The 23,706-nt window shown below is 39.5% G+C and overlaps 1 protein-coding gene across 1 annotated transcript in view; it reads left to right on the top strand.

Annotated features, from left to right (window-relative positions):
- FAT3 (FAT atypical cadherin 3) overlaps positions 1-23,706 on the top strand; it is a gene marked incomplete at its 5' end in the record, with an annotated part of 64,252 nt that overhangs the window by 20,834 nt on the left and 19,712 nt on the right. The window contains 3 exons of the mRNA XM_010192871.1: positions 5,877-6,191; positions 8,090-8,300; positions 17,255-17,394. Coding sequence (XP_010191173.1) covers positions 5,877-6,191; positions 8,090-8,300; positions 17,255-17,394 — 666 coding nt within the window. The remainder of the gene's footprint in view (positions 1-5,876; positions 6,192-8,089; positions 8,301-17,254; positions 17,395-23,706) is intronic.

Raw genomic sequence — 23,706 nt, 5'->3', positions numbered from 1 at the left:
CCTACAAGAAGTGTTTTGTAGTAATTTGTCTTTTGGGACAGCACTATGTTCTGTTAGGATAAGTGAAATAAGCAGCTGCCCACTTCTTTTCCACAGTTGCCAAATAAAGGATTAGAAAGAGAAGGCGTCTAGTTTACTACAGCTAACTCAGTATTTGTGTATAACTAAAAAAAACCCTAAAATTATATGCCTTGTTTTTCTCTCTTGCCTATCTTTGAGCTACACTGCCTCCACGTTTTAGCAATAATTTGACGTGTAGTTCAGTAATATAATGCGTTTCAGAAAAATATTTCCTTGTAAGAATTTAGCCACGAATTTAGTCTCTCTCTGAAGTAGGCAGAGACAGTAATTCAGTGCACTTGACTTTAAAGTTCCATTCATCCCTCAATGAGCTCTCTGTATAATCTTTTATTCCTCTTACTTGGGCTGAATTCCAGGGACTCTTACAATAGGTAATGCAGCTCGTTTGCGCATTGGCAGAAGAAACAAACCCATTAGTCACTAACAGCAGGGGTATGCCTCAGCTCTGAGGCTTCCTTTGATCATTTTTCTGTCTTCAGTAACACAACCAGATTCTCTTTTCTAAAGTTTTCTGAAGCAAAATTGGCATTTCTGGTTGGGGGAAGGGCGTGACTTTTACCTGAAGCCCTCATTATACACACTGCTCAGATGAGATGCAGGCATCTCAGCTCACTCTTTTTGCATTAAGCAGTATCACACAGACGAAAATAAACAAGCAAACATGACATCTTCAGCATTTTGCAATGCAAATGACAGTAATGTGGCAGTTCCTAGTTCCTCTTAGCTTAAAAATTGGATAGGCTGAGTACTTCCTCCTGCCAAGGAATGATATGGAAGAAGATTCTGGTTCTTCTTAAGGCTTGATAATTCACATTAAACACCTGCTGATTGTCTTGTTATACTTGTTGAAGTAAGATCCCTGCTAGCTACTCTCTCCAGCTGAGCTGATAATTATCTTGGAAGTCATGAGCTTTTGTTAATGAGACTCAATATTGTACTTTTAATTCAGGAGGGTGGTCCTCACAGTTGCATTTGTTTTTTGAAAAAAAAAACAAGAGGTAGTCCTTCTTCAGTTAAATGGCACTGTCCATTTCATAGGAAGAGTGACTGTCTCAATGCAAAATTATTTTTGTTGCCGGCACTGAGGTCTGTTAGACTGAAGCTGTGTTTTAGCCAGTACTTTTGTAGTAGATATCTCCTCCATGCCTTCTCCATGGTCACACAAAGAAGAAATTTTCATATCTGACATTCCAGCTGTTGTATGTTAACAGTCCGTATTGACCTTGGTTTTCACTGAGAAGGTCCACTGCTATGGAAATCTCTCTGTAGTTGGATGTGGGATTGAATGTAAACAGTATGAAAGAATCTCTCTGTCTCATAGGAGAAGTAGTGTTATAGTCTGTAGAAAAAGCCTACTGATATGGATTCTGCAGAAGAATTGGAAATTGCCTTACTTCCATTTTGAAAGTTCTTTTGTTTTACTGAATTTGTCATACTCTGCAAAAATAGATATTTTTTGTGTGCTTTTCTCCAAAAACACATGTCTAATGTAAGTGGAGGGAATTTCAGGAGGTTTTGTCCTGGTTTAATGAGCTGAAGGAAGCATTGTAAGGGATGTGTGAATGTTGTTACTCTAGCAAAAAAATTTCCATCTAACCAATACTTATATGTGTATCGACTGACATGGTTCAGTAAAGTCATAAACATTAAAGCCAATGGGTGAATGCAAATACCGGACAGAAACAGCTCATTTTATGAAGACAGTTGTAGTGGAACTGTCCGTAGGTTATGTGAAAAACAGTAGTGATGCTTAGAAATTTACTGTGAATGTGGTGCATAAGGTTCATATTATTCTTGCTGTCGGATGCCTTCAGACCCCATTAAACATGTTGTCAGATTCCTTTTAAGATATTCCACCCTTGGTTTGGGTTGGAAGTAACGTTAAAGATCATCCAGTTCAACCCTCCTTGCCATGGGCAGGGACACCTCCCACCAGACCAGGTTGCCCAAAGCCCTGTCAAACCTGGCCTTGAACACTTCCAGGGAGGGGGCATCCACAACTTCCCTAGGCAACCTGTGCCAGTGTCTCACCACCGTCACAGTAAATAATCAACTAAGCCTTCGTATGGTTGGTCAGAGAGTCAAAACTCAGCTTCTTTCATGACCGTATCTCAGCTTTGGGAGGTTATACCCTCTGTTTAGGCTGTGTTGGCACAGCATTAGCAGCAATATCTAACCAGAAGGGCAGAGTACATAGTCAGGCTACACATGGGAAAGAAGCAACGTGACTGCACCCATTCTGTCTCTATGCCAGTCTTGGCACAAAGACTGGAGAAGTGGTTCAGCATTTAGAAAAGAGCATGCTGACCAATCAGCCATTCCTCATCTCCTCTGGGAAAGCTTTAATTCTGGTTCTCAGCAGAATTCCCCCATCCTGACTACTGGGAGATTCACCTCTTGTTGCCACATGTTTACGAGCATGTATTCAGTCTGTCTTCTTTGTCCTTCATCTATATCACCTTTCTTCTCTGGTTTTTTTTTTCTTCCCCACCGTGCCATCTGCAGGTTTCTAAACAAAAGGACCTCAGTGGTCGTGAATTACATCTCCTCTCCTGGCAAGCTCTCCTGTGCCTCACACATCTGCCTTTCACATTTCCAGAGATACCAGCTGTGAATTAGCTTTTGTATCTCTGTCCTACAAATGGCCCAACATCCCTCCCCTCCCCAGTTGCTTTTCACTGTAATTTCCAGCTGCTTAAGGATTTTGCTGAGAACTGTGGTAATGTTTGAATCAAAATTGCTTTGGTTAGAGGGGCCCCTAAGTGCTGGTGTGGTGCAGTGTCCTGATGGAAACGGAATTTGCAGAGCGGTGTGCTGAAAGACCACCCCGGTCCTCCCCATTCTTTGTCTGGGAATAATTTTATACTGGCAGCAATTTGTTATTTTCTTTTAATGTTGTGATGGAGTTTTTTTCTTTAGGACCAGAGGAAATTTTTGTAGCTCTTTTACCTTGTTTATAACTTGAACCTGTAAATACCAGACTGGGGTCAGGCTGGTGGAGAAGAGAAGAGGGGTCAGCTGGGGTGTGGATTTACAGTTAGGGAAGTAATCGCATTGCTGGTGTGAGGGCAGCTTAATTAATTAATTTACATCCCTGCAAAGAGAGAGCTTTAACTCACACTTCAGCTCTTGTGTCTGGCACTCAGAGCTTTTTGAGAGGAGCTGGATTCTGTAATTTTGAAAACTTTTGAGTGTCACCCAGATAAAAAGGCTTAGCTGGTGCATAACATTTTACTCTCCAGGGACATAAAGTTTTAGGCAGAGTACAACTGACTTAACTTCAGCCCTTCTAGGTTCATTAGCTGCCGTTTCTTGTTATAGCCATTACTATTTTCCATTAGCCGTCAGCAAATATTTTCAGCGCAACTTTTCTGTTGTGGAATGGATTCCCCACAAGTTTGGGCTTACAAAAACAAACAAATGCATGCACGTATTTACTGCCACAATGCTGCGTTAGTCATGATTTCAGCAGTAACCTAACAAACTGTGAGACTGTATTGGTAAGACAGGAAGACAGCTTCGCTTCTTGAGCAGTCTCTTGGCTTAAGTAGGCTTTTCATCATAGTCACTTGACTATTTATACCACTGTGGTTTTCAGGGATTTTATATTATTATTTTATATTATTATAGAGACTTGAGAGAAATATCTTTTATTTTTAAAGTTATGTTCTGTTCAGAAAACCAGAGTTTCCTGAATCTTGCTAGTATTTTCTATGCATTAAGAACATTACCCCAAAAAAAACAGTAGATTGGTATTTTTGACCAGCATTTAAATAAATGTGTCTCTGTTAGTTACTGTGCACTACAGCCTGTAGTGCCTGGCATCATTAATTATTTTATCTGTGGAGTCAGCAGAAATCCCGAAAGAGTGTTTTCTTTGTTAACCTGTGCTCTTGCCGAGAGCTCAAACAGTTGCATCAGAGCAGAACAGAAATAGAGGGGATCAGCCTCCAAGTGGGGCAAAAGTTATTTATTGCTGAAAGTTTGTAATAAGAGGAGAGGGATATTGGCAGAATTGGCTTCTTGTTAGCTGCAGAAGCTCTGGAGTTCTCGCGGAGCAGTGGAGTGGAGAAGCTGAGGTCCCCGGTGGTGTCACTCTCACCGGGTGGAAAGGCAGATTCGCAGCCATGTGTGCAGCCTTTCGACGTTATACATGCTATTTTGCAAAGTGTAGTGAGTGGGAACTGGATGGCTGAGTACACCGATAATGAGCTGCGGGTCCTCTCCCTGCACCTCCCCTTGCTGGTGACTGACAGATGGCACGTTGGTGGCTTTGCGGGATGGGGATGGTCCCCGTCCGGCTCCCAGCAGACAGTCGTCCCCGTCACGAGGCGGCAATCCCAGTAAGTGCTAATTGCCAACCCTGGTGACAGTTTTAGGAGGAAAAGGCCTGAGGCTGATACGAGTTGTTGAGAGGACAGGCTCCACACTCCAAATGAGTTATGGACTGATCTGGGGGATTTTACATTGCCACTATATATTGCCATAACATTTATTTTTCTGTAAATAAGAAGTTTCAGTCACTAAGGCTGTCAGTCCACTTCTTTCCACTGTATCAGTTTTTAAAAGTATAGTTAAATACAGGAAATGGAAAAGGTCTTTTACCTTTCTCTTAGAAAATGTTGTGGTTTTCATGCTGATCTCATACTGAATTGGGATTACCCTAAGTTTAGATTTCTTGTTGCAAGGAGGGGACAATGGCAAGGGACATTATTCCCAGAAAATTTTGCTTTGCCTAAGGATTGGATATCAGAACTTTATGATTTGTAAGGGGACACAGAAACCTTTAAGGAAAAGCAAAGCATCGAGGAGTTAACCAGCACAGCAGTTAATGTGCAATGATCGGTATGCAATATCTTGGCTCACTGTCATCAAAAATTGCTGCCGTGGGAATTGACATGTTAGCATATGTAGCTGAAACTGAAATGCGAACTTCTTTCATGCAAAGAGAAATAACTTCCTGCCTTATTTCTTTCTCTTTTAAAAATGCAATTGAAATATTGAGGGAGAAGTTTGAAACACTGATTGCATTTTGAAGGCATATTATTAAATCTCTTGAGTGCTTGTTGATCTTGGATCATTTCGTTTTCATGGTGTTTCAGACTGAAAATTATTAGTAATTCTGTTTAAGTTGCAACTAAATTACTAATTAACTTTTATCTCTCAGAATTTATATCTTTTGTGTTTCTGGCAATACAGTGTGCTCTTTACACAATGAAGCAGAAATTTTTTGCTATCTGCCTCTCTGTGCCCCTTAAAATATATAAAGCATTTTTGGAATTAATGAGCTGTCACATCTCAGGTAATGAATGAAAGGAACTGACAGAAATCCTTTTGTTGTTTAAGAAATTCCAAATAATTAATGGGAAAAAAATGACAGAGATTCTTTTAGGTTTTAAGAGGAAATACATCTTTCAAATTCGTTGTGTGACAGAAGAAACTTTAAAATATATTTGCAAAAAACCAGAGATCCTGCTTAGTGGGTTAATTCCAATTCTCTCTCCTGAGGTAAACTGTAGCAGAATATGAGATAAAAATATTTTATGTTTTGAGAAATAGGTTCCTAGTCCACAGATTACTCATTTCAGGTTCATTGCAGAAGTAAAGAATCTTCCAGATTCCTTTATTTGCCATTGTGGGTATATTTGAGTTAGACCCTGAGCATGTTATAGACCACATGTCTTCCTGCAGGTCAGGTTTGGGGACGGAGGGATGTTTCGTTGTTTTACTATGCGGATTTATGAAGTCCCACTTTACCCATTCAGGATGATGCCTCTACTGCTGTTGTTTTTCAGGTAACTGTTTCAGATGGGGGCACATCTCCCAAGCAGTCCTCTGTTTGGGTGGTGGTCCAGGTTCTGGATGAGAACGATAACAAACCTCAGTTTCCAGAGAAAGTCTACCAGATCAAGCTGCCAGAGAGGGACCGTAAGAAAAGAGGAGAACCAATCTACAGAGCTTTTGCTTTTGACAAAGACGAAGGCCCTAATGCAGAAATCTCATACAGCATTGTGGATGGAAATGATGATGGGAAATTTTTTATTGACCCCAAAACAGGGATGGTTTCTTCCAGAAAGCAGTTCACAGCGGGGAGTTACGACATCTTAACAGTAAGTGCTCTTTCATCAACATACAAACCCATGATTTGACTTTTTAAAACCAGCACTTTTATATAAGGATTGATGCATGACAGTGTTTAATGTATGACCTATATGCAAGTTCTCACTGTATTAAGAAATATTCATTCATATCTGCTGCTGAAAAAATGAGTCTGAGAGAGCATTCATGCTATTGAACTATTGTTCAGTCAACTTGCAAATTGTTGGTGTAAGTTGTTCCCTTGAATACAACAAAAATGAAGACCAAGGGTTCATCTGCTGAGGAAATTATATTGAATTGGGCAGATACAGCTATGAATGGATGTTCACCATCTGTGTAGACACAACTGCTTGCCCTCATGAAAGAGTCCTTATACTGTGCAAGTTAGGTGGCTTCAGAGAGGAGGAGTAATGTGTATGGTATGTCGTAACACCCTTCTCACCACATTAAAGAGTGTGAGTATGGCAGCAATTTCAGTTAAAGGAAATCTTGGTAAAAATACCTGTGCCAGAACTCAAACCGTATAGACAAGGTCAAAGGAAGAAAGAATATAGACTGGTGGTGTTGATAGAAAGCAATATAAGGCTTGAATGTGCACTCTTCATCTACAGCAGTAAGTAGTAGTTAAGGAGTTGACCAGAAATGATAAGTGATAGAAAAGTGTCTGGCCTGTAGTAAAGGAAACGATGTCACTTACAGTAATGGGTCTCCATTGAGATACCTTAATAGGCTTGGAAACTGACAGAAAAATGACTAAATATCAAAATATTGAGAAACTCCTAGTAATCAGAGTACAGCACCTGTTGGGTGAGTGCTTTTCCCTGTGCAGAGCTAGAAGTCGCATCTGGGACCTGAACCTTATTATAATGCAGCAGCTGAAAGTTTTCTACCTTGAAACTGCTCATCACACCCTCAGCCTCTTTTCACTAAGGGCCTGCCACGGAGCAGAGTGATGAGTGGTAGCATCAAACCCACTCAACACATTTCCAGAGAAAGAAATAGGGTATGGTATTTCAGGAAAACATTTCCCATTTTTAACAGGCATAGTAACAACACATTTACACCAGCGGTCCTATATAGCCAGAAGCATTTCCTTTGGTTTTGAAAGAAAAACCCCTTTGACTGACATTAATGTTACTTACCAAAGCACCCATTTTGTAACCTACCTTCTCCCTTTCCTTAAGCTCAATGTTTGTTACTGCTTATCTTGTCTTTGCTAGGCTAAAGCCATAAAGCATGCCAGGCAAATATCAAGTCTCTCCATCCCTCTGGAGGATATTATAATAAAAAGAATTAGCACCAAGCTGGGCAACTTTTAATGAACATGACTGAGAGCATCGAATATAGATATGGCAAAATTTAAAATTACATTTGTTTTGGAGAATGGGGGAAATTATCTGAAACTTATTTAACTCAATTAAAGATCCTCAAGAAGGCAATGTAAGGAAAAACAGCCTTATCTCCAATACAGATGCCATTTAATAGCAATCAGGCATGGTCTGGGTGAGCATGTGTCGCACATGCATGACACCCCACAGGGTCATTATAGAACTCCCAGCTTTGCTGCCAGAGGGATCTGGGCGTAAGTTGAAATTAGAGAGGGAAGCTGGTTCTGGAGAGGAAGCTCTGTGTGGGGAATGCTTGAATTGCATCTCCAAAAGGCTTCGCACCAGCATTTTTAAACCAAAACATTTCAGTTTAAAATCAGTCTTTTCAGTGAAAAGTCAAAGTGTAAAAGACCAAAATTACAATTAAGAAGAATTGCTTATATCCCTCTTTTTTTCATGGCATTTTACCTAGGAGATTACAAAGGCCATTTTCCAAGCAGGCATCATCATGCAGTAGAATTAGGTCTGAACTGCCAAGCTGTCATGCTCAGTCTGAGTCCTCTATTCTTTGTACCTGCCAGATAAAAGCAGTGGACAATGGCCGGCCCCAAAAGTCTTCAACTGCACGCCTCCATATTGAGTGGATAAAAAAGCCTGCACCCTCACCCGTGCCCCTGACTTTCGATGAACCCTTTTACAACTTCACCATCATGGAAAGCGATAAAGTGACTGAAATCGTTGGGGTGGTCTCGGTGCAGCCATCTAACATTCCTCTCTGGTTTGATATTGTTGGTAAGTTGGGAGCCAGTGGTGCGAGGAGGACACTTCAGAAGCAAAGCATATGGATGTGTTGTTTTGAGAGCAAGAAAACTAACCATGAATTGTCCCCCCAAAATTTAAACCCACTTTTGTAATGCTGAAATGAAAATGCTGTTCTAATATAGTGATAACAATAATAATAGTAATGATAATATTCCTGCTTTTGTTACGACTCCTTAGCTAAGCTGAAAAAAGCGCTGTATGGCTGAATTGTTTTTTTTTCATACTATGTTATTTACTGCAATCTTAATGTTGTCTGTCATTTAAATTCTATTGTCATACTTTGCTAATCTCATTTCTAAATGTATTTATGGTACTTAGACTTGCTGTCCCCCATTTCTCTCTTTCTTCACCTTTTTTTCTGCATTCTGTTCTTTTTTTTCTGCTTCCGACTGCCCTGCTTCAAGGTGGCAAGCATGCTCGAGAGATGTTCTATATTCTACAGACAGCTTGTGGGCAGAACTGTTCAACAGAAGGTACCCTTAGTGCAAACACATTTGCTAAACTACAACTATCCAGGCTGCCTTTTATTTTTGCAAGTTCTTTGAGACAATTTATATTACATCTTTCATAAGTGCCTGTGACAGGATGCGATGCGACACATGGATGTGCTGCGTTTATTTCTATGACAGCTTTTACCGTACTTGTGTCCAATTATTATCATTTTGTTCACGGATTTTCCACAGTTTATCACAAATAATTAATTCAAACTTTTCACAGTCCAGTGCCATCCATTTAACTGTGAAACAGAATGGGATGCATCAACATATGGGTTACAAATGGAGCCACCAAAAGTTTGTCTTGAATGCAAGCTGAAAAAAAGAAATGTGTTTGGATGTGAGATTTCAACCATAAAATTGCCTTACATAAAATTGCTTATAAAAATAGGGAGGGAGGAATATCTTTAGCAAAGAGAAGGAGAAGCCATCCGTAACGGTCTTAAAATCACAGGGAAATGCCACTAAGGATGTAGCTGCCAAAAGACCGGGAGTAGAGGGTCTCACTTGGTTGCAGTAGAGAAACAGGAATCAATGTCCATAAGCATTTCTTTCCCTTTTCTTCAGCTGATTCAGTTATGTCATTTAAAATAACTCACTTGCAGTCCCCAAAACGAAACTTTCCCCAGCATCACAACAACCCTGCAAAGTTACTGTGCTACTTAATATTTGCTAATAGCAGTGCATAATATTTGTGTACCTTTGGATGTAAAACACCGTGTCTGCACAAAGTGGTGTCATTTAAATGAGGAGTTATAAAGGAAATACTGTATGAAAGATTAGAGTAACAAAAGCCTTTGCCACAGACTTAGTGGAAAGGTTGCATCAGCAGTCTTTATTTACAGGGATTGAGCCTGGCTCTCATTTCAGCATAGCTGTTGGTGGATGGGTTTAGCCACCAGGAAGGACAAGGAGCACAAGTGATAGGGTCTGTCAGAGTCACTTTTGTCCACCTTTTATTGCCAGTTTGTGCAGATGAAAGACAGAAGCAGCAACATTTCCTCTTTGAATTTGTAACACAGTTTGTGATGTGCCAACCACATTAAAACTAAACCCAAAGCTATTATCATGTTCTAGGGTTCCTGCTAGCCTCTGGGGAAGGACAGCATGTGTTTCCTACAGTTTTCTTCAAATTCTCTTGGTTATTTCAGTATCCTTCATGCAATTTATTAGCTAATGTTTATATTCCCTTTCTCTTCTTCAACGACTCTAACTTTCCTCCCGGGAGAAATCCATCTTTATTGAGGTTGTTGACACATTTTCCCATTTGAACCTTTTGCTGGACTCCTCTGCCTTTCGCAGCTTTTGGTCCTTCCCTTGGCGAATCCACTGACTCTCATTAAAATGCCGCCTGTGTGAAGCACTGAGAGAAGCCCCAGCTCTTCCGCTGCGTTCTTTTACATTATTAGAGTCAATTGCAATCCAGTAAAACCTTATAATAATGTTTCATTTTTTGCCTACCAAACAGAGATGATGGGGAGAGCATTACGAAATTTAAGCCTTTAATTTATCATTTAGTGTGACCTTTATGGCTAAAATAGTTCAAATGGTTTGGAAGGAGATTTTTGCTATTTAAACAACCCTAATAGTTTCCCTATAGGCTGTAGCTTCTGGTGCTGCTACATGATGCATCACTGCAGAGGGTGATGGAGACAGAGCTTCCTTAGACTTAATGAGAATTCAGTGACCCTGACCATCCTGTTCACTACTGTTACCATATGAATGTTGTAATTAAATATTACTGCTGTTATAAATAATAGCACTAGCAACAGCATCCATTTTTACAATAGGAATAGCCAACAATCCTGGACATGTGGATCTTCTTGTTCCAGACACTCTGCATACAAGGTCCAAAGACAAAACCCATCCTGAGAGGTTTATAGAGTGCTGTATATTTAGATTATCTTTGATGCCTCTACTCAGTGTCAGTATCAAAATCACTTTTTCTCCTTTTTCCTCAATACCATCATGTGGAAAAAAAGTTGTTGATACTTTCCTTTTGGGGAGACATTGAGGTTTAGTGCTGAAAAGCACAATGAAAAACATGGTTTATTAGTAGAAGTTGGTTGTCATGTATGGAGGGCTCTATGAGACTGCTGATGCAAGAGATGGTTTCTGTGCTGCTATAAAACCTAGACCTGATCCTGCTCCATCTGGTATTTTGTGATTTTGGACCTCCGTGCACAGTTCACTGTAATGTCAACAAAAGCCCTGAAGGCTTATGTAGAGGCAAGGTTTAATATAGAGTTTGCAGCTTGACCTTTATGTTTATGAGCTTTTCAAACTAAATGGGCATTGGAATACCAGAGGACCTCTTTTTTAATGCATAACGTGCACTTTGTCCCAGCTAAAAAAAAAGAAGGGAGGGTGGATGAAGTTAGGCTGTGTAGTATTCTGTCTGCCTAACTTCAGCATTTAATTTGCACCTAAATTATATACCCTTTGAATAACTATTTAAGTTCTTTAGTTTATCAGCTCCAAAAGAGGAAGGTGCCTTGCAGGCAGGGAGATCACCTTCCCTCCATGGACTAGAGAGGAGCAGGAGGCTTACCTGTTTGTTTGTTTAATTGGGAATGGTTGAGATGTCATACCTGGTTTCTGTTTTCAGACTGCATTCAACACCATTCTCAGTTCATGCAAATCCCACAATATGAACGATATGAACATAGGTTGTTTCAGTTGTGTTAAATGTATTCAGTCATTTACGAGAAACTGGTTTTCAATGGGAATTCCAAAATAAGTCAAGAGATCTTTATTTCTCCCAGGTAAATTGAGCCCTCACTGTCTCTTCCTTTGTTAGTGGTGGGAATGGTGTGATGACTACTTTGACACTGGAGCTAAGCTGCATGGTGCTAGTTTTTGCTTAAGTAGCATGTTGCACAACATCTCTCTGATTCTCCAAACAGGCCTCTCTCTATCTTTTCTTCTTCCTCCAGCCTATGCCTTTTTAAGAGCAGTCAAACTTTAAAATCACATCAGAACTTTTTATCAAGAGTGCTTAAATGGCAATAATGTTAATATCTATTAATTTTAATTAATAGTCCATTTAATTCACAGTGCTGCAAATTTTCACTAACATCAAAAACATGTAGCTACCTAGATTCCTTTGAATTATCTTCTCTGAGAACTATCTAAAATACCTTTCTAATTTCTTTTCTGCTTTTTGTGCCTTTACCTTCAGCTTCTTAGCAGCAAACCCAAGGCTTTGACTCTCCTTACAGTAGTTTTATCTGAAAATTCAGAGTCTGCATTATTTTATTCTTCTTAGCATGATATAATACATAAAAGAACAAATATTTGCATATTACATTACTAATATTTATTATGTTATGATGAACAATTGTCTGTAGTTGAATTTGTAATTCTTGAGGCAGTCGCTAAGTTTATTTCATCTTTTTTAAAAACAGAAACATCAGAAATTTTGGCTTTGCTTCTTTTCCTGAAAATCCTAGAAGTACTTTACGCTCACCTTTGAGTTTCAGGGTGAATTAGTTTTCTGCATTTTCCTTTGATTCTCTGCTCTGAGCAATATGAGAATTGTAGCAATTAGCCCGATTTATCATCACTGTCCTTGGTGGTGTTAGTTTACTTTGGGACAAGAAAAGTAAGAATCTTCTCTGCTCCAAGAGAATGTGTTTTAGAGGACTGTTCTCTGAATTAGATCATCTCCTGTGTCTCTTCTTCTCCACTCGTCCATCATGGCATGGCAGGCCAAATGAGACTTGTGTGAAGATCTCAGTATATCATGGCTTTATTGAGTTTGAACATGGAGTATGTACGTTCTTTGCTATCTATCAGTGAAGAAAGACTCTTGCCAGGTTTTAGCTGTATTTGAGTTGGGGACATCCCCCAAAGTTCAGTGTGATCCATTTTTGCATCCAAGACTGAACAAGTCTGATTCTCCACAGTCATAAGATATTTCTGAGATGTGTATTCAATCCCACTCTTCTGGATCATTCCACTGGAAAAGAGGGAAAAAAGTCTCACATCGGGCTCCCTTGCCTACAGGTCCTTCAAATTTGCTGACATGTTTTCTTCTGAGAGGAGAAAATAATTTTTCATGGCAGCATAATCCCATTTTAAACTGCATATCAGCAGCTGATAGAAACATAGGGAAAATCAACGTCTTCCCAAAAAGGAACCTCCTCTAGAAACAGAACTGCAAGAAACCTTCATTGCTTGCAAAAAATGAGATAACCAAAATACAGGCAGAATATGTCTGAAAATAATAATAATAAAAAAACCAAACCACAACCAGTGCTGGAATTCAAAAGGGACAGAGCTGCAAAACCCACATTTTGTGGGAATGCCAGATCTGCATTGGATCTTGCCTTAGGCGAATTCTCCAGCTGACCTCTAGAAATCCCTTTCAACAGTTCAAGAAGTTTTCCTTGGCCTGTCTGTTGCACAGCTAAATCCCTGATAGAATTAAATCTAGCCAGGGACATCAAGGACAAGAAGAAAAGCTTCTATAGGTGTGTCAGTGGTAAAAGGAATGCTAGGGAAAAATGTTCGCTCTCTCTGGAATGAAACAGGAGACCTGGTTACCTGTGGTGTAGAAAAGGCTGAGGTACTCAACAACTTTTTTTGCTTCCCTCTTCACTGGCAAGGGCTGAAAACTCTCCACACAAGTTGTGGAAGGCATCTTTAATCTGTATTGAAGATGTATCAGCATTACATCTTAACCTGCAGTGGTATTACAAACAACAGCTAATCCACATCTTTCTGAGGTCATTTAGTGTTAAAATGCTTTCCTGGGACAACCTGCATTGCCAGCTTGCCAGTTGAATCAACTTGCCTTCTGTATGGTTGATTTTCCCAAAGTACCTCAGGAACTCACAATGTATTATCTTCATTTGAAATATTTCTTTCCTAATGCGATTGCAAGCACATTAGCAAAGACAGCTTCTACATATCTGAAAGCAGGTTTTAGTAGACAATAAGAAGAAAAGCATATGCCATATGTTGGAAAATGGAATAAGTAATAAAAGTTCACATTAATAAAACTGAACAGCTGAACAAAATTTCCTGATCCTTAGCCCCCTTTCATCCTAAGATTGTAATCAAAGAAAATGTTAAATGGCCAATATTAACATTGGTAGAACTGATACTGCAGCAGCTTACAGCACTGCAAATGAGCTCCCTTCAAAAGGGTTGCTGGTTAGCTAGCAGCATGCTTTTGAAAACAGGCCTCAAGTACCTCAGAAATGTGTGAAGCTGACACCTCCTCAGCTGCCACCTCCTACGGGCTCAGGCCGTAGTCCAACCTCAACGTGAGCACCCTTGGAAAGAAGTGGTTTCATGTCAGGTTCCCAGAATAGTTGAACTGCCAGAGTTTTTAAGAGAAAAGTCCAGTTTGTTTTTACATGGCTGTTCTCTCTGTGCCTGTCCAACACCCATCTTTCAAAGGTAATTGTGTTGGGTGCTTCTATGGGTGCTTCGTAGTAGGCCTTGCATAGACTTAACACATCCGTAAGACTCTCAGAGTCTAACATTTGCACCTAATTCATTAATTATTCTTCAGTGATTAAGTGCAACTTCAGAAGTGTTCATCACATGAGGAGCTGCTTTGAGGGTATATGAAGGCTGAGGAGCAGTACGAAGCATTTCCAGACTGCCTCTAGTACACCAGATGAGAGGCAGGACCCAGTATCTCAGGCAGTATTACCAGAAATTCAGCCATTTGAGTGGATTGTCATTGTCAGCAGCTGACTGTGGTCTGTTAAAATGTACCAGACTGAACTAGGAATAAATCAAGTTTTCATTCCAAAAAAGATTATAAACACAAATCCCACAGCAGGAAGTTCTCTGATCCATCTCTGTTTCAGTCTTTGATGCAGTTTCTGCCTTGTTTAATAGAAAATGAATCAATGTAGAATAAAGTGCATTGCCTGGTTAGTTAGAAGTAGGCTAGAGTGGGGTGGCTGGCAACTAAAATTTATTTGTTTGTCACTAGACCATTTTGGAAGCTGTGAATACCATATAAAAAACTGATATGATGGATTCAGTTCTTATTTTAGGTGAAGAACATGTTGCACTTGTTTAAAATGGCTTGAAGATGTCAGTGTATTTGCAATACACTCTGTAATGCTCTGCAAACCCAGCTGTAAGCCAACGAAGGATATTGCTAATCCTTCCGTGTTGCTGCTTGGAAGTTTTAAAGGCAGGGTTTCTTTGGAAGTGTATGCCAGTTGATAGCATATGATTTTTGATTGCTCATTAAGCATCTTCAAGTATAGACTTTCATTTTGTTTTCATGGTCATCAGTGTGAAACATTCTCTTTGTAAAGTGCTTACTGTCCCAACACTAACTTCATTGCAGCAGAGATTTCCTTGCAAGAATCTCAATCTCTCTTCTTCAAAGGAGGCTTTTTTCAGCGTTAATTTTCATGGTATGATTTTTCTCAAGTAAATCCATTTAAAACATTAATTGGGACATGGCATCTTTTTCATCCAGATTAACTTTTATAATAAAAAAACCCCAAACATTGAAGACATAATCAGTGTACAAACACCTTGGCATGCCTTAAATGTCAAGGACAATTATGCTTTTTTTCCCTAGTGTCAAATAGTGTTAAATATATATATATATATAAAGAGAGAGAGAGAGAGAAGTATACAATTCGGGCTTGCAGAAGGAGTTTAGAGAGTAAGCAGTGTTTCTAATCACTGTAAATCACAGCAGATCTAGTGTCAGTCTTTTCCGGGAGAAACTGCACCTGCATCTGTTAGACTCAGAGCTGTATACATATATTGAGCATAGGGAAGGCTGGTGGCATGTCTCAAATGACCACATTTGGATCATTTCAGTGGGCAGAAGTCACCAATTCTGCCATTCCTTTGCGCAGGTCACCCACGCTCATATTCCTTCTCCCCCTTTCTTCTCCTACTTCCTGATGGCCTCCAAGGCACACATGGACAGAGTGATGCTTCTTCTAGTGTACACTTTCCGTGCAAGGTGTAGAGAGAAGTGAAGGTTTCTTCGTGTTAAGGAATTCAAGGACTGCAGTTTTGCTGTGATTCCTCCTAATCTTCAGCTTCTTGGAATGCCAAAACCTTTTTCCTCTCAGTAAATGCATGACTGTTTCTGAGAGTAATGCTGGTTGTTGGTCAGCAAACCGCGCAGATGCAAGACCTGATGGTAGAGCAAGGAAAACTGTACTCATTGCTTCTCTAAAGCCCTAAAATGAGAGACATTTTGTGATAATGCACCAGCCATTCAAATTTCTGTCTACCTATATATACACATATATATATGTAGCATGAGAGCTAAGCCAATGGAACGGGTATTTTTCTACCTGTGGATCTAATACCAAGAGATCTGAGCATCTCTTACCCAAGTTTTATAACCAATGGGGTTTGAAAACCTTTTCCACTTTGTAGAACTGGGTTGTCAGAGATTTTAGGTAGTGGCATTGCATTGCTGTGTGATAAATATACCTTAAGAATTCATTTGTCAGCAGTGTTGTGTTCCACCTCTCTCTGTGCCCAGCCTCCAAAAATTTCAGACTCAACTCATAATGAATTCCACTTTATAGATGAGTGAGTAAAATGCAGCTTAGCAGCAGGAAGTGTGTGCTTTCCCTCTGAACATAATGAGAGATTCTAATTTATAAACTCTATCTGTGGCTGCGAAATCCTGTAACCCTTTAATCTCGAATTATTTATAGCTCTCTCTTTTTAAGAGATTTTTTTTCCTTCTTTTTCCCTTTTTGTCTTTCACCTGAAACTCAAGAGGGTTTTTCCACTGCCGCATCACTCAGTGTGTGACAGGATAAAGGGATATTAGTTTCAGAACAGTGCTTTGTGAAGGTTTCTTTAATGGAAAGGAATTTGTGATGTGTATCCTGTCAGATCTATTTAAATAATTCCTAAAAGACTAGTAGAATTTGACCTTTGCTGCCAGTAATTATCATTGTCCTTGAAATTAACATAACAAATGTATATTTGCATTTTTTAAATTGATTATAATTGTAATTTTTAAAGACTCGGTGACGGTCTTTGAACTCATGAGCATCAGTGAGAATTTCCTGAAAATAAAATTTGCAGAATAAAACCCTCTTAAAATGATTTTTATACAAAAATATAATTGTGCTTGTTCATTATCCAAACTACAAGGGCACGCATCTTATGGGCTTATAGCCATTTAATTCTTTTTATAGAGTCAGTTACGGTTCACTTAAATATACTGCTAGTTTTGGGGTTTTTTTCCTTGCAGTGCATTTTAATGATATCTGCTTTCCAATATACAAACTGTGCTTTGAAATATAAATGAGTTATGAACAAAGAAGTATCAGTAAATGTACTGTGTATGCTAAGGCAAGCCGTTAAGATGGATGCCTGTAAACAGATATGCCCACTTCTAGGAACATTTTCAATGAAAATCTTCCAGAGATGGCTAATTTAACTGTATTTTTGTGCAACAATTAGGAGGGAATTACGATAGTTCTTTCGACGCGGAGAAGGGAGTGGGCACTATTGTCATTGCAAAGCCCTTGGATGCAGAGCAGAGGTCAATATATAACATGACTGTGGAGGTCACCGATGGAACAAACATTGCCACGACTCAGGTAGAATATCACGTTTCTTTCTTGGCAAGTTTTTCATTTGTTAGTGGAATGTATATGCTATAAAAATTAATAATTTTGCCATTCAAATAAAACCTCATTTTTTTTGACCACCATTATCTAATGGAGGGGATATTTTTCAAAGCCTTTCCATCTGGTTGTAAAGAATCGGCTGTTGCATGTTTCAAAGCATTATTTCTCCTTTTGTCCTCTTCGTGCTCACACGGAAGTAATTTGCCTTCCTCCAGCTGAGGGAGTCCCTGTCACGGGCAGCAAAGCTCAGATTTTGACAATTGTATCACCCTGTCATGGTCCAAAATACAATAGTGCTTCTGTGGTGTTGGGGAATATTGCTATTGATTGTATTAAATGCAGTTTATACATCTCATCCTCCTAAGATCCAAATGTGGGACACAGGATCAATTGTTCAGAGAATAAATTGTTCAGAGACAAAACTTAAAATTCAAAAGATCTCTCCTTTAGTGTCACTGCCTGCAATTACATTGTTTTCTGGGGAGCAGCCCCCGGGAACCTTTTCAAACCAGAATCAGCTATGCTTATTAGGCACAGTGTCTTTCAGCAATTAAAAAGTCAGGTCAGATAAACATGAAGGGCTGAGATAGTGCTGGCTCTGACACATCCCTGTTGGAGAGACCCTGATGCAGAGCTTGGATATCTGTTTGGTGAAACCAGTCTTGAGTTGGGACATGGTCAGGGTCATGGCCCAGGGACAGAGAGTCATTGGTCCAGGTGGCACCAGGGAGACTCCAAAGAGCAAAAACCTTCAATACGAGCTGAAGCTGTGTGGTATGGATTAGGTAGGGCCTGAAATCCTACATCTGAATTATTGCTCAGGTGTAAAGTGTGCCTATAGCCTGGATAGTATTTAACATATAGGGAAAAATACATTCTGGCAGAGGACACCTGTGTGCAGCCTCAAATCCCTGATTAAATGTGGTTTACAGAGGAAATGAAAAAAACAGGTTTGTAGTGTTATTTGCTTCTTTGTAATGCAGAAGGAAGGCCTGAACATTTTTTATATTTACATATATGCATGTCCATGCAGATGCTTCTGTTTTACCTTGCCCTTTTGTTCAAATGATTCAGATATAAATCTGTATTCACTGGGTCACAACACCAACTTTCCTAAGAGACTGTTAAATCATTGAGTGCTTTCTCAATGTGAATTCCTTTAATAATCAGCCCTAAAATTGCTATCTAAGTATCCCTATCTGATAATTTCTCCTGATAATCCACTCTTGAGAAGAAAACATCAGTTGATAGTAAATGAGGTGGTAGGAAATCTGCTATTTTCACTGTTAGTTTCAGTAATTAATTGCATCTGTGCTAAAAACATCCCTTATTTTTAACCTGATTGTATCTGGCTTGTATTCCCTGTTATGCCCTTCTCTGCTCGATTAAAGAGCTCTTTAAAAAACAGTATTCTCTCCCCAGGAAGACACTTCAACGAAATAGTCAAATCACCTCCCTGTCTTATGATGGACGAGCAGAGGAGAATGACTGACCTCTTTATGTTCCCATTCCATAAGGCATTTTCTTCAGCCCTTGAGTAGTTTTTAGTTTTGCTTTGGTTTTTTAATCTTGGCAACACTCTCAGTCCACTTTCTAGAAATGTGGTGTTGAATCCCTAACATGATTTTTTTTCTTGCAAACATTTCAGCCAAAGAAATGTTGAAAAGCACAGGGAATTTCAAGCATTCTGGATAAAAGTAATTTCTCTTCTCAAGGATATTATGTTTATTGTTTTTGCTGCTTTTGATTTAGTAAATTGACCCATATAACAGTCCTCAAAACCTATTTTGATGAAAACCCTACATTTTTAATTAAAACATATGGTAAAAACATATTTCAGTAAAGCTGTTGCTTTCTAGAAGATGCCAGAGCATTCTTTGTAACAGTGATGTAACCTGTTTAAAAATGTATGATAGTCATTTAAGATTGCTATAGTACAACATTAGATAATAATTGGTGAGTACAGACCCTTCTTTCCTCCACCTCCTTCTCTCCATGTGGTTGCTGTTGTGAGTATTTAATTGTGGCCTGGACAACATCTGAGAATGTGTTTCCTTTAGTCTTCACAACAGAGATTTCAAAAGCGATCATTATCTCAAAGCTGCCAGAATTATGGCCTGCCTAATTATCTCTGTCTTTTACAAAACTTTCATACTGTGTTTTTGACTGTACTTTGGAGCCTTTGGATACCTTATTCACCTTTATTTCATTTTAGAACAATAAAAAAAAATCAAACTGATAGGTTAAGTATAATATGTCATAGAAAGAGTCAAAAAGGCATCTACAGGTGGCTCTCAGTGGTCTTGTTCTGAGTTTTGATAAAAGGACATTGTAAGTATTTTGTCTCATATATATAGTACTACCTACATTTCTAACTATGGCTGCAAGAAGATACGGTAGAAGAGGAAGCAGATGAAAAGCAAATGTATAGATTCATCCCAGTGTATAACAATAAAATAATATGAAGCCCTACTCTAAGTGTGATGGTTTATTATGAAACAGCTGACCATTGTCATGACAAATGGAGCAGGCTTGCGTTTTATTCCACCCCACCTGTTTCCCTTTATCTCTTCCCAGCCTTTTGTTTATTACACAGTTGGAGGTGGTAAAATACAGCTTAAAAATCCCAAAGATTTTTGCTTCGGTAATGTGATCCCTGGCACGGACTTGCAGAAGTTTCTTCAGCAATGTTCCTGCACACCCTAGACTCCAATAAACTGAGCACTTCCTTTGTGCCTTGCTGCACACATGGTTCACTACCATACGAGGAGAGGAAGGAAATAATTTTGATTTAAAAGTTACACCTGTTTTATTAATGGTTAGCAATTGTGAAAAGAGGTGAAAAGAACATAAGAAATATTTTTTTTTTAAATACAAAATGTTGCGGACTGCCTTTGTAACTGAAAGCCTATTTTGTTTGGGCATGATCAGGATTTCAAAAGGCACTACAGTCTCCAAAATGAGAACCAAAGTGCCAGGACATGTTGAGTCACTGACACTCCCTGTGCTGTCCATCCAGCTGAGCCCCAGCCATCCCAGCAGCACAGCCATGATGGGCAGGGATGGAGGGGGCAAAAGATGAAGAAACATTCTCGTTTTATTTATATATTTGGACTGTGAGTACAAAGCTTCTGTCATGTTGATTAACTTATAGGAAGGCTAAGTCTCCTGACTTAGCCAGGAAGAACTTTTAGGTTTTTCCCTTAGCTTAATTCATCATTGCTCCAGGCCATGTGGTAATTTATTAAAGGCTGAAGCCATACCTTGGCTCTAAATCCCTGCGAAATGCGATTCCTGCAGCTGCCAGGCAAGCTGCTGGCCTTGGGGAGAGGACGGGGCTTCTGCATCCTCCATTGGAGAGAGCCGGGACAGCAGCTCTGCGCAGTGACCCTGCTCCTCACCACCGCCACCACCTCCCTGCAGGCTGGGAAAGGGTCTTTTGGCTTCACTTAAGCAGAGAGTGGACTCTCCCAACAGGAAATCAGTGTAATGGCATCTAAATGCCTACTCGTGACACAATTTTGACTAACTTTGACTGTGTAACATTAGAGGTTCTCTTGGTCATCAGTCAGGTATATCCCAAAGCCTCCTTTTTTCACTGAACACTTCAGATCCTTTTCGTTCCATCACAACATAGGAGTAGCGTTTATTTATTTCTTTATAGTGCATACTGTTGAGTTTTGCTAAAATCCCCACAGAAATACAGTACAGTGGGGAACAATCATCTAAGTGGTGATAATTTTCACTTTTATTAAGAATGTTTTACTAACAGATAATTATTTTTTTATTAAAGATCAGACTCTTGGAGTCATGGTATTATATGAAAAGGACAGTTTTACTTCTTGCTTATTTTCTTACCTTCTCCTTTATTCTCCTTATCCTACCCACTATTAAAAAAAATTATGCTTTAAAGAATGAAGGCTGATGCTTCCAAGGTAGGAGGTGAAAAGTGCCTCAGTTTCATTTATTGCAAAACCATCTCAATATTTCCCAGTCGAGTGGACAGAGAGAGACATGCAGTTTCATCTGAAAAGTTTTTGTAGATCAGTACGTGGTCACTTGTAATACCTTTGCTGGATGGAGCCAACCAGGCTGGAAGAGCAGACAGGAGAAGTTACTGCTCCTTGCCCCTTTCCGTCTCTCCTTGCAGAAGATTGTGGACTTACTGTGGACTTTTATGGATTCTTCTGCTTCGGATTGACCTTTAGCTGCAAGTTTCAGGATACAAAACTTAGTCTCACCTTTCAGAGAACACCTTTGCTTTACAAGATTGTTTCGTAACAAAGAGGACCTGATCAATCCCCCTGAGTATGAGTAGCTCTTTTAACTGAATGGTGAAAAGCTCTTCTTGGAGGCCCACAGTCAGTCTAAGACATTAGAGCCTGCCAGAAGAGGTTCCAGGCTGTGGATTCTTCTAGGACGGACAAGAGGACATGGGGTTTCAATTCAGTTTTTCACATTTGCTCAATGGAACATTTCCTCCAAACTGGAACCAACCTAATCCTTTATTTTTTTCTGTCCCATCCCATGACCTCAGCACTGCCTTGCCTGTGAAACAAAGACCTTACCACCCATTTTAACATAACACAAGGGGCACGGTAAAGTATGAATAACAAGCCACTGAGGTTGGTAGGGAAACTGCATTTTTTTGTTAAGTTTGGGGATTGGAGGAGAGAAAAACCTGTCAGGAAGCAGCAAATAAAGCTGTGTGGTAACACTATTGAAAGCCATATTAAATCAAAATACATTTTCAAAACCCGTACAGAAGTGTAACCTGAGTTTAAGCAATTCAGGCACTTAATAGGTTGTACTACAACACTGTGCCCAGACCAAGCAATTAGCCAAGCAGATTCTTCCAGCCTCAATTGTCTCTAAAGCAGCTCCTGGCATTTACCCAGTTTTCACTCAAATACGTTTGTGCCTAAACCAAAGGTATTTGTGATGGGCAACATTAAAAACAGCTTTGGAGAGACTTCCTGCACTAGGTTTTGTTCTGCTTTGATTTGATTGTATTTCTCTGGGTCTTTCACTTACCATTTTGGATACAAAGTCTTTGCTGATGCTCTGAGTGTTACTTTGCCTAATTTGTAAGCTTGGAAGCCTGTGAATCCTTTATTTGAAGGTTGCTGTAAGTGTGGGAAATAGGAAGTGAGCAGGGAGAAGCAAATCTTTTATAGTGAAGTGCTTGTTCGGACTATAAATTAGGCTCTGCACAATGAAAGCAGAAGGAGACAAGCCTGCCTTTCTGAAGCCCGCGACACGCTGGAAAAGATACAAGCTTTCAAGGATAACCAGGCAGAGACTGCTTTGCTGTGTGTTTGCTTTATGAGCGTGGAAAAAGACTTGCAGCTAATGTTTGTCTATGAAAAGTGGTTTAGTCAGTAACCTTGCACAGTCCTCAGCAAAAAGGAACCTCTTACTTAGCAGCAAACAAATAATAAACATTTCCATTTGTCACCTTTTGGAGATGTGTTGGGAAACTTTTAAAGCCTGTCTTTGATTTTACATAATGGCTATTGTCACAGCTTAACACCCCAGGCACCTACTCAGTAATAAAGGATATTTATGCAATGCAGCTTATTTTTGCCATATCTTCTGTTTGGAAATGAATATGAAGAAAGTATTCAATTACACATACACTATGTATCTTTGAGTCGCTTCAGTAGGATAACACTTGATTTTGGGTGAAAGACATGATGCAGGCTGGCTAAAGCTTAAGGCTTCAAGAAGCAGAGTGCTGGCCCTTTTTAAGCCAATGGGAAATTTGCCAGTAGCACCAAGACTTTATGCCTAAGTTTGGCAGCCATTAAATGACTTTGAGCAACTTTCCTTATATTAATGATCAGGTGGCATTCGGCTTACTCAGCTTCACATATGTTTGTAGGATCAGGTTGTCTATGAGCCCAGTGTTCACATCAGTAAAACATTTCTCCATTAGAAAAGGAAAAGATTGTCCCCTCTTTTTAAGTAACACCTTGCTAGAAGTCATCTTGCTGGAGCAGGAAATCATCTGTGTAGGAAGGTGACATTTTAAGGTGACCTAATAAAAGCAGGAGTGGCTCAAAAATAAACCTAAACCATCTTCCCCACCTTTGCAACTGCACTTCTTGTGTGGTTTTGGCAAGTCATTTAGCCTTGCTGCAAGGCAGTGTTATCCTGGACAAAGGATGGGGATAACAATAGTCACTCCTCAAAAATGTTGTAAGGATCAAAGGACTAATATCTATTTAAAATAGCACTTAAGTTCCATCTTATTTTACCTGATGTATTAGGTAGCTCCCA

The sequence above is a fragment of the Mesitornis unicolor genome, unplaced genomic scaffold, assembly GCF_000695765.1.
Source record: "Mesitornis unicolor isolate BGI_N332 unplaced genomic scaffold, ASM69576v1 scaffold15339, whole genome shotgun sequence".
NCBI lineage: Eukaryota > Metazoa > Chordata > Aves > Mesitornithiformes > Mesitornithidae > Mesitornis > Mesitornis unicolor.
Note: the sequence above shows the minus strand (reverse complement) of the source record. Positions and strands in the feature narration are given on the sequence as shown.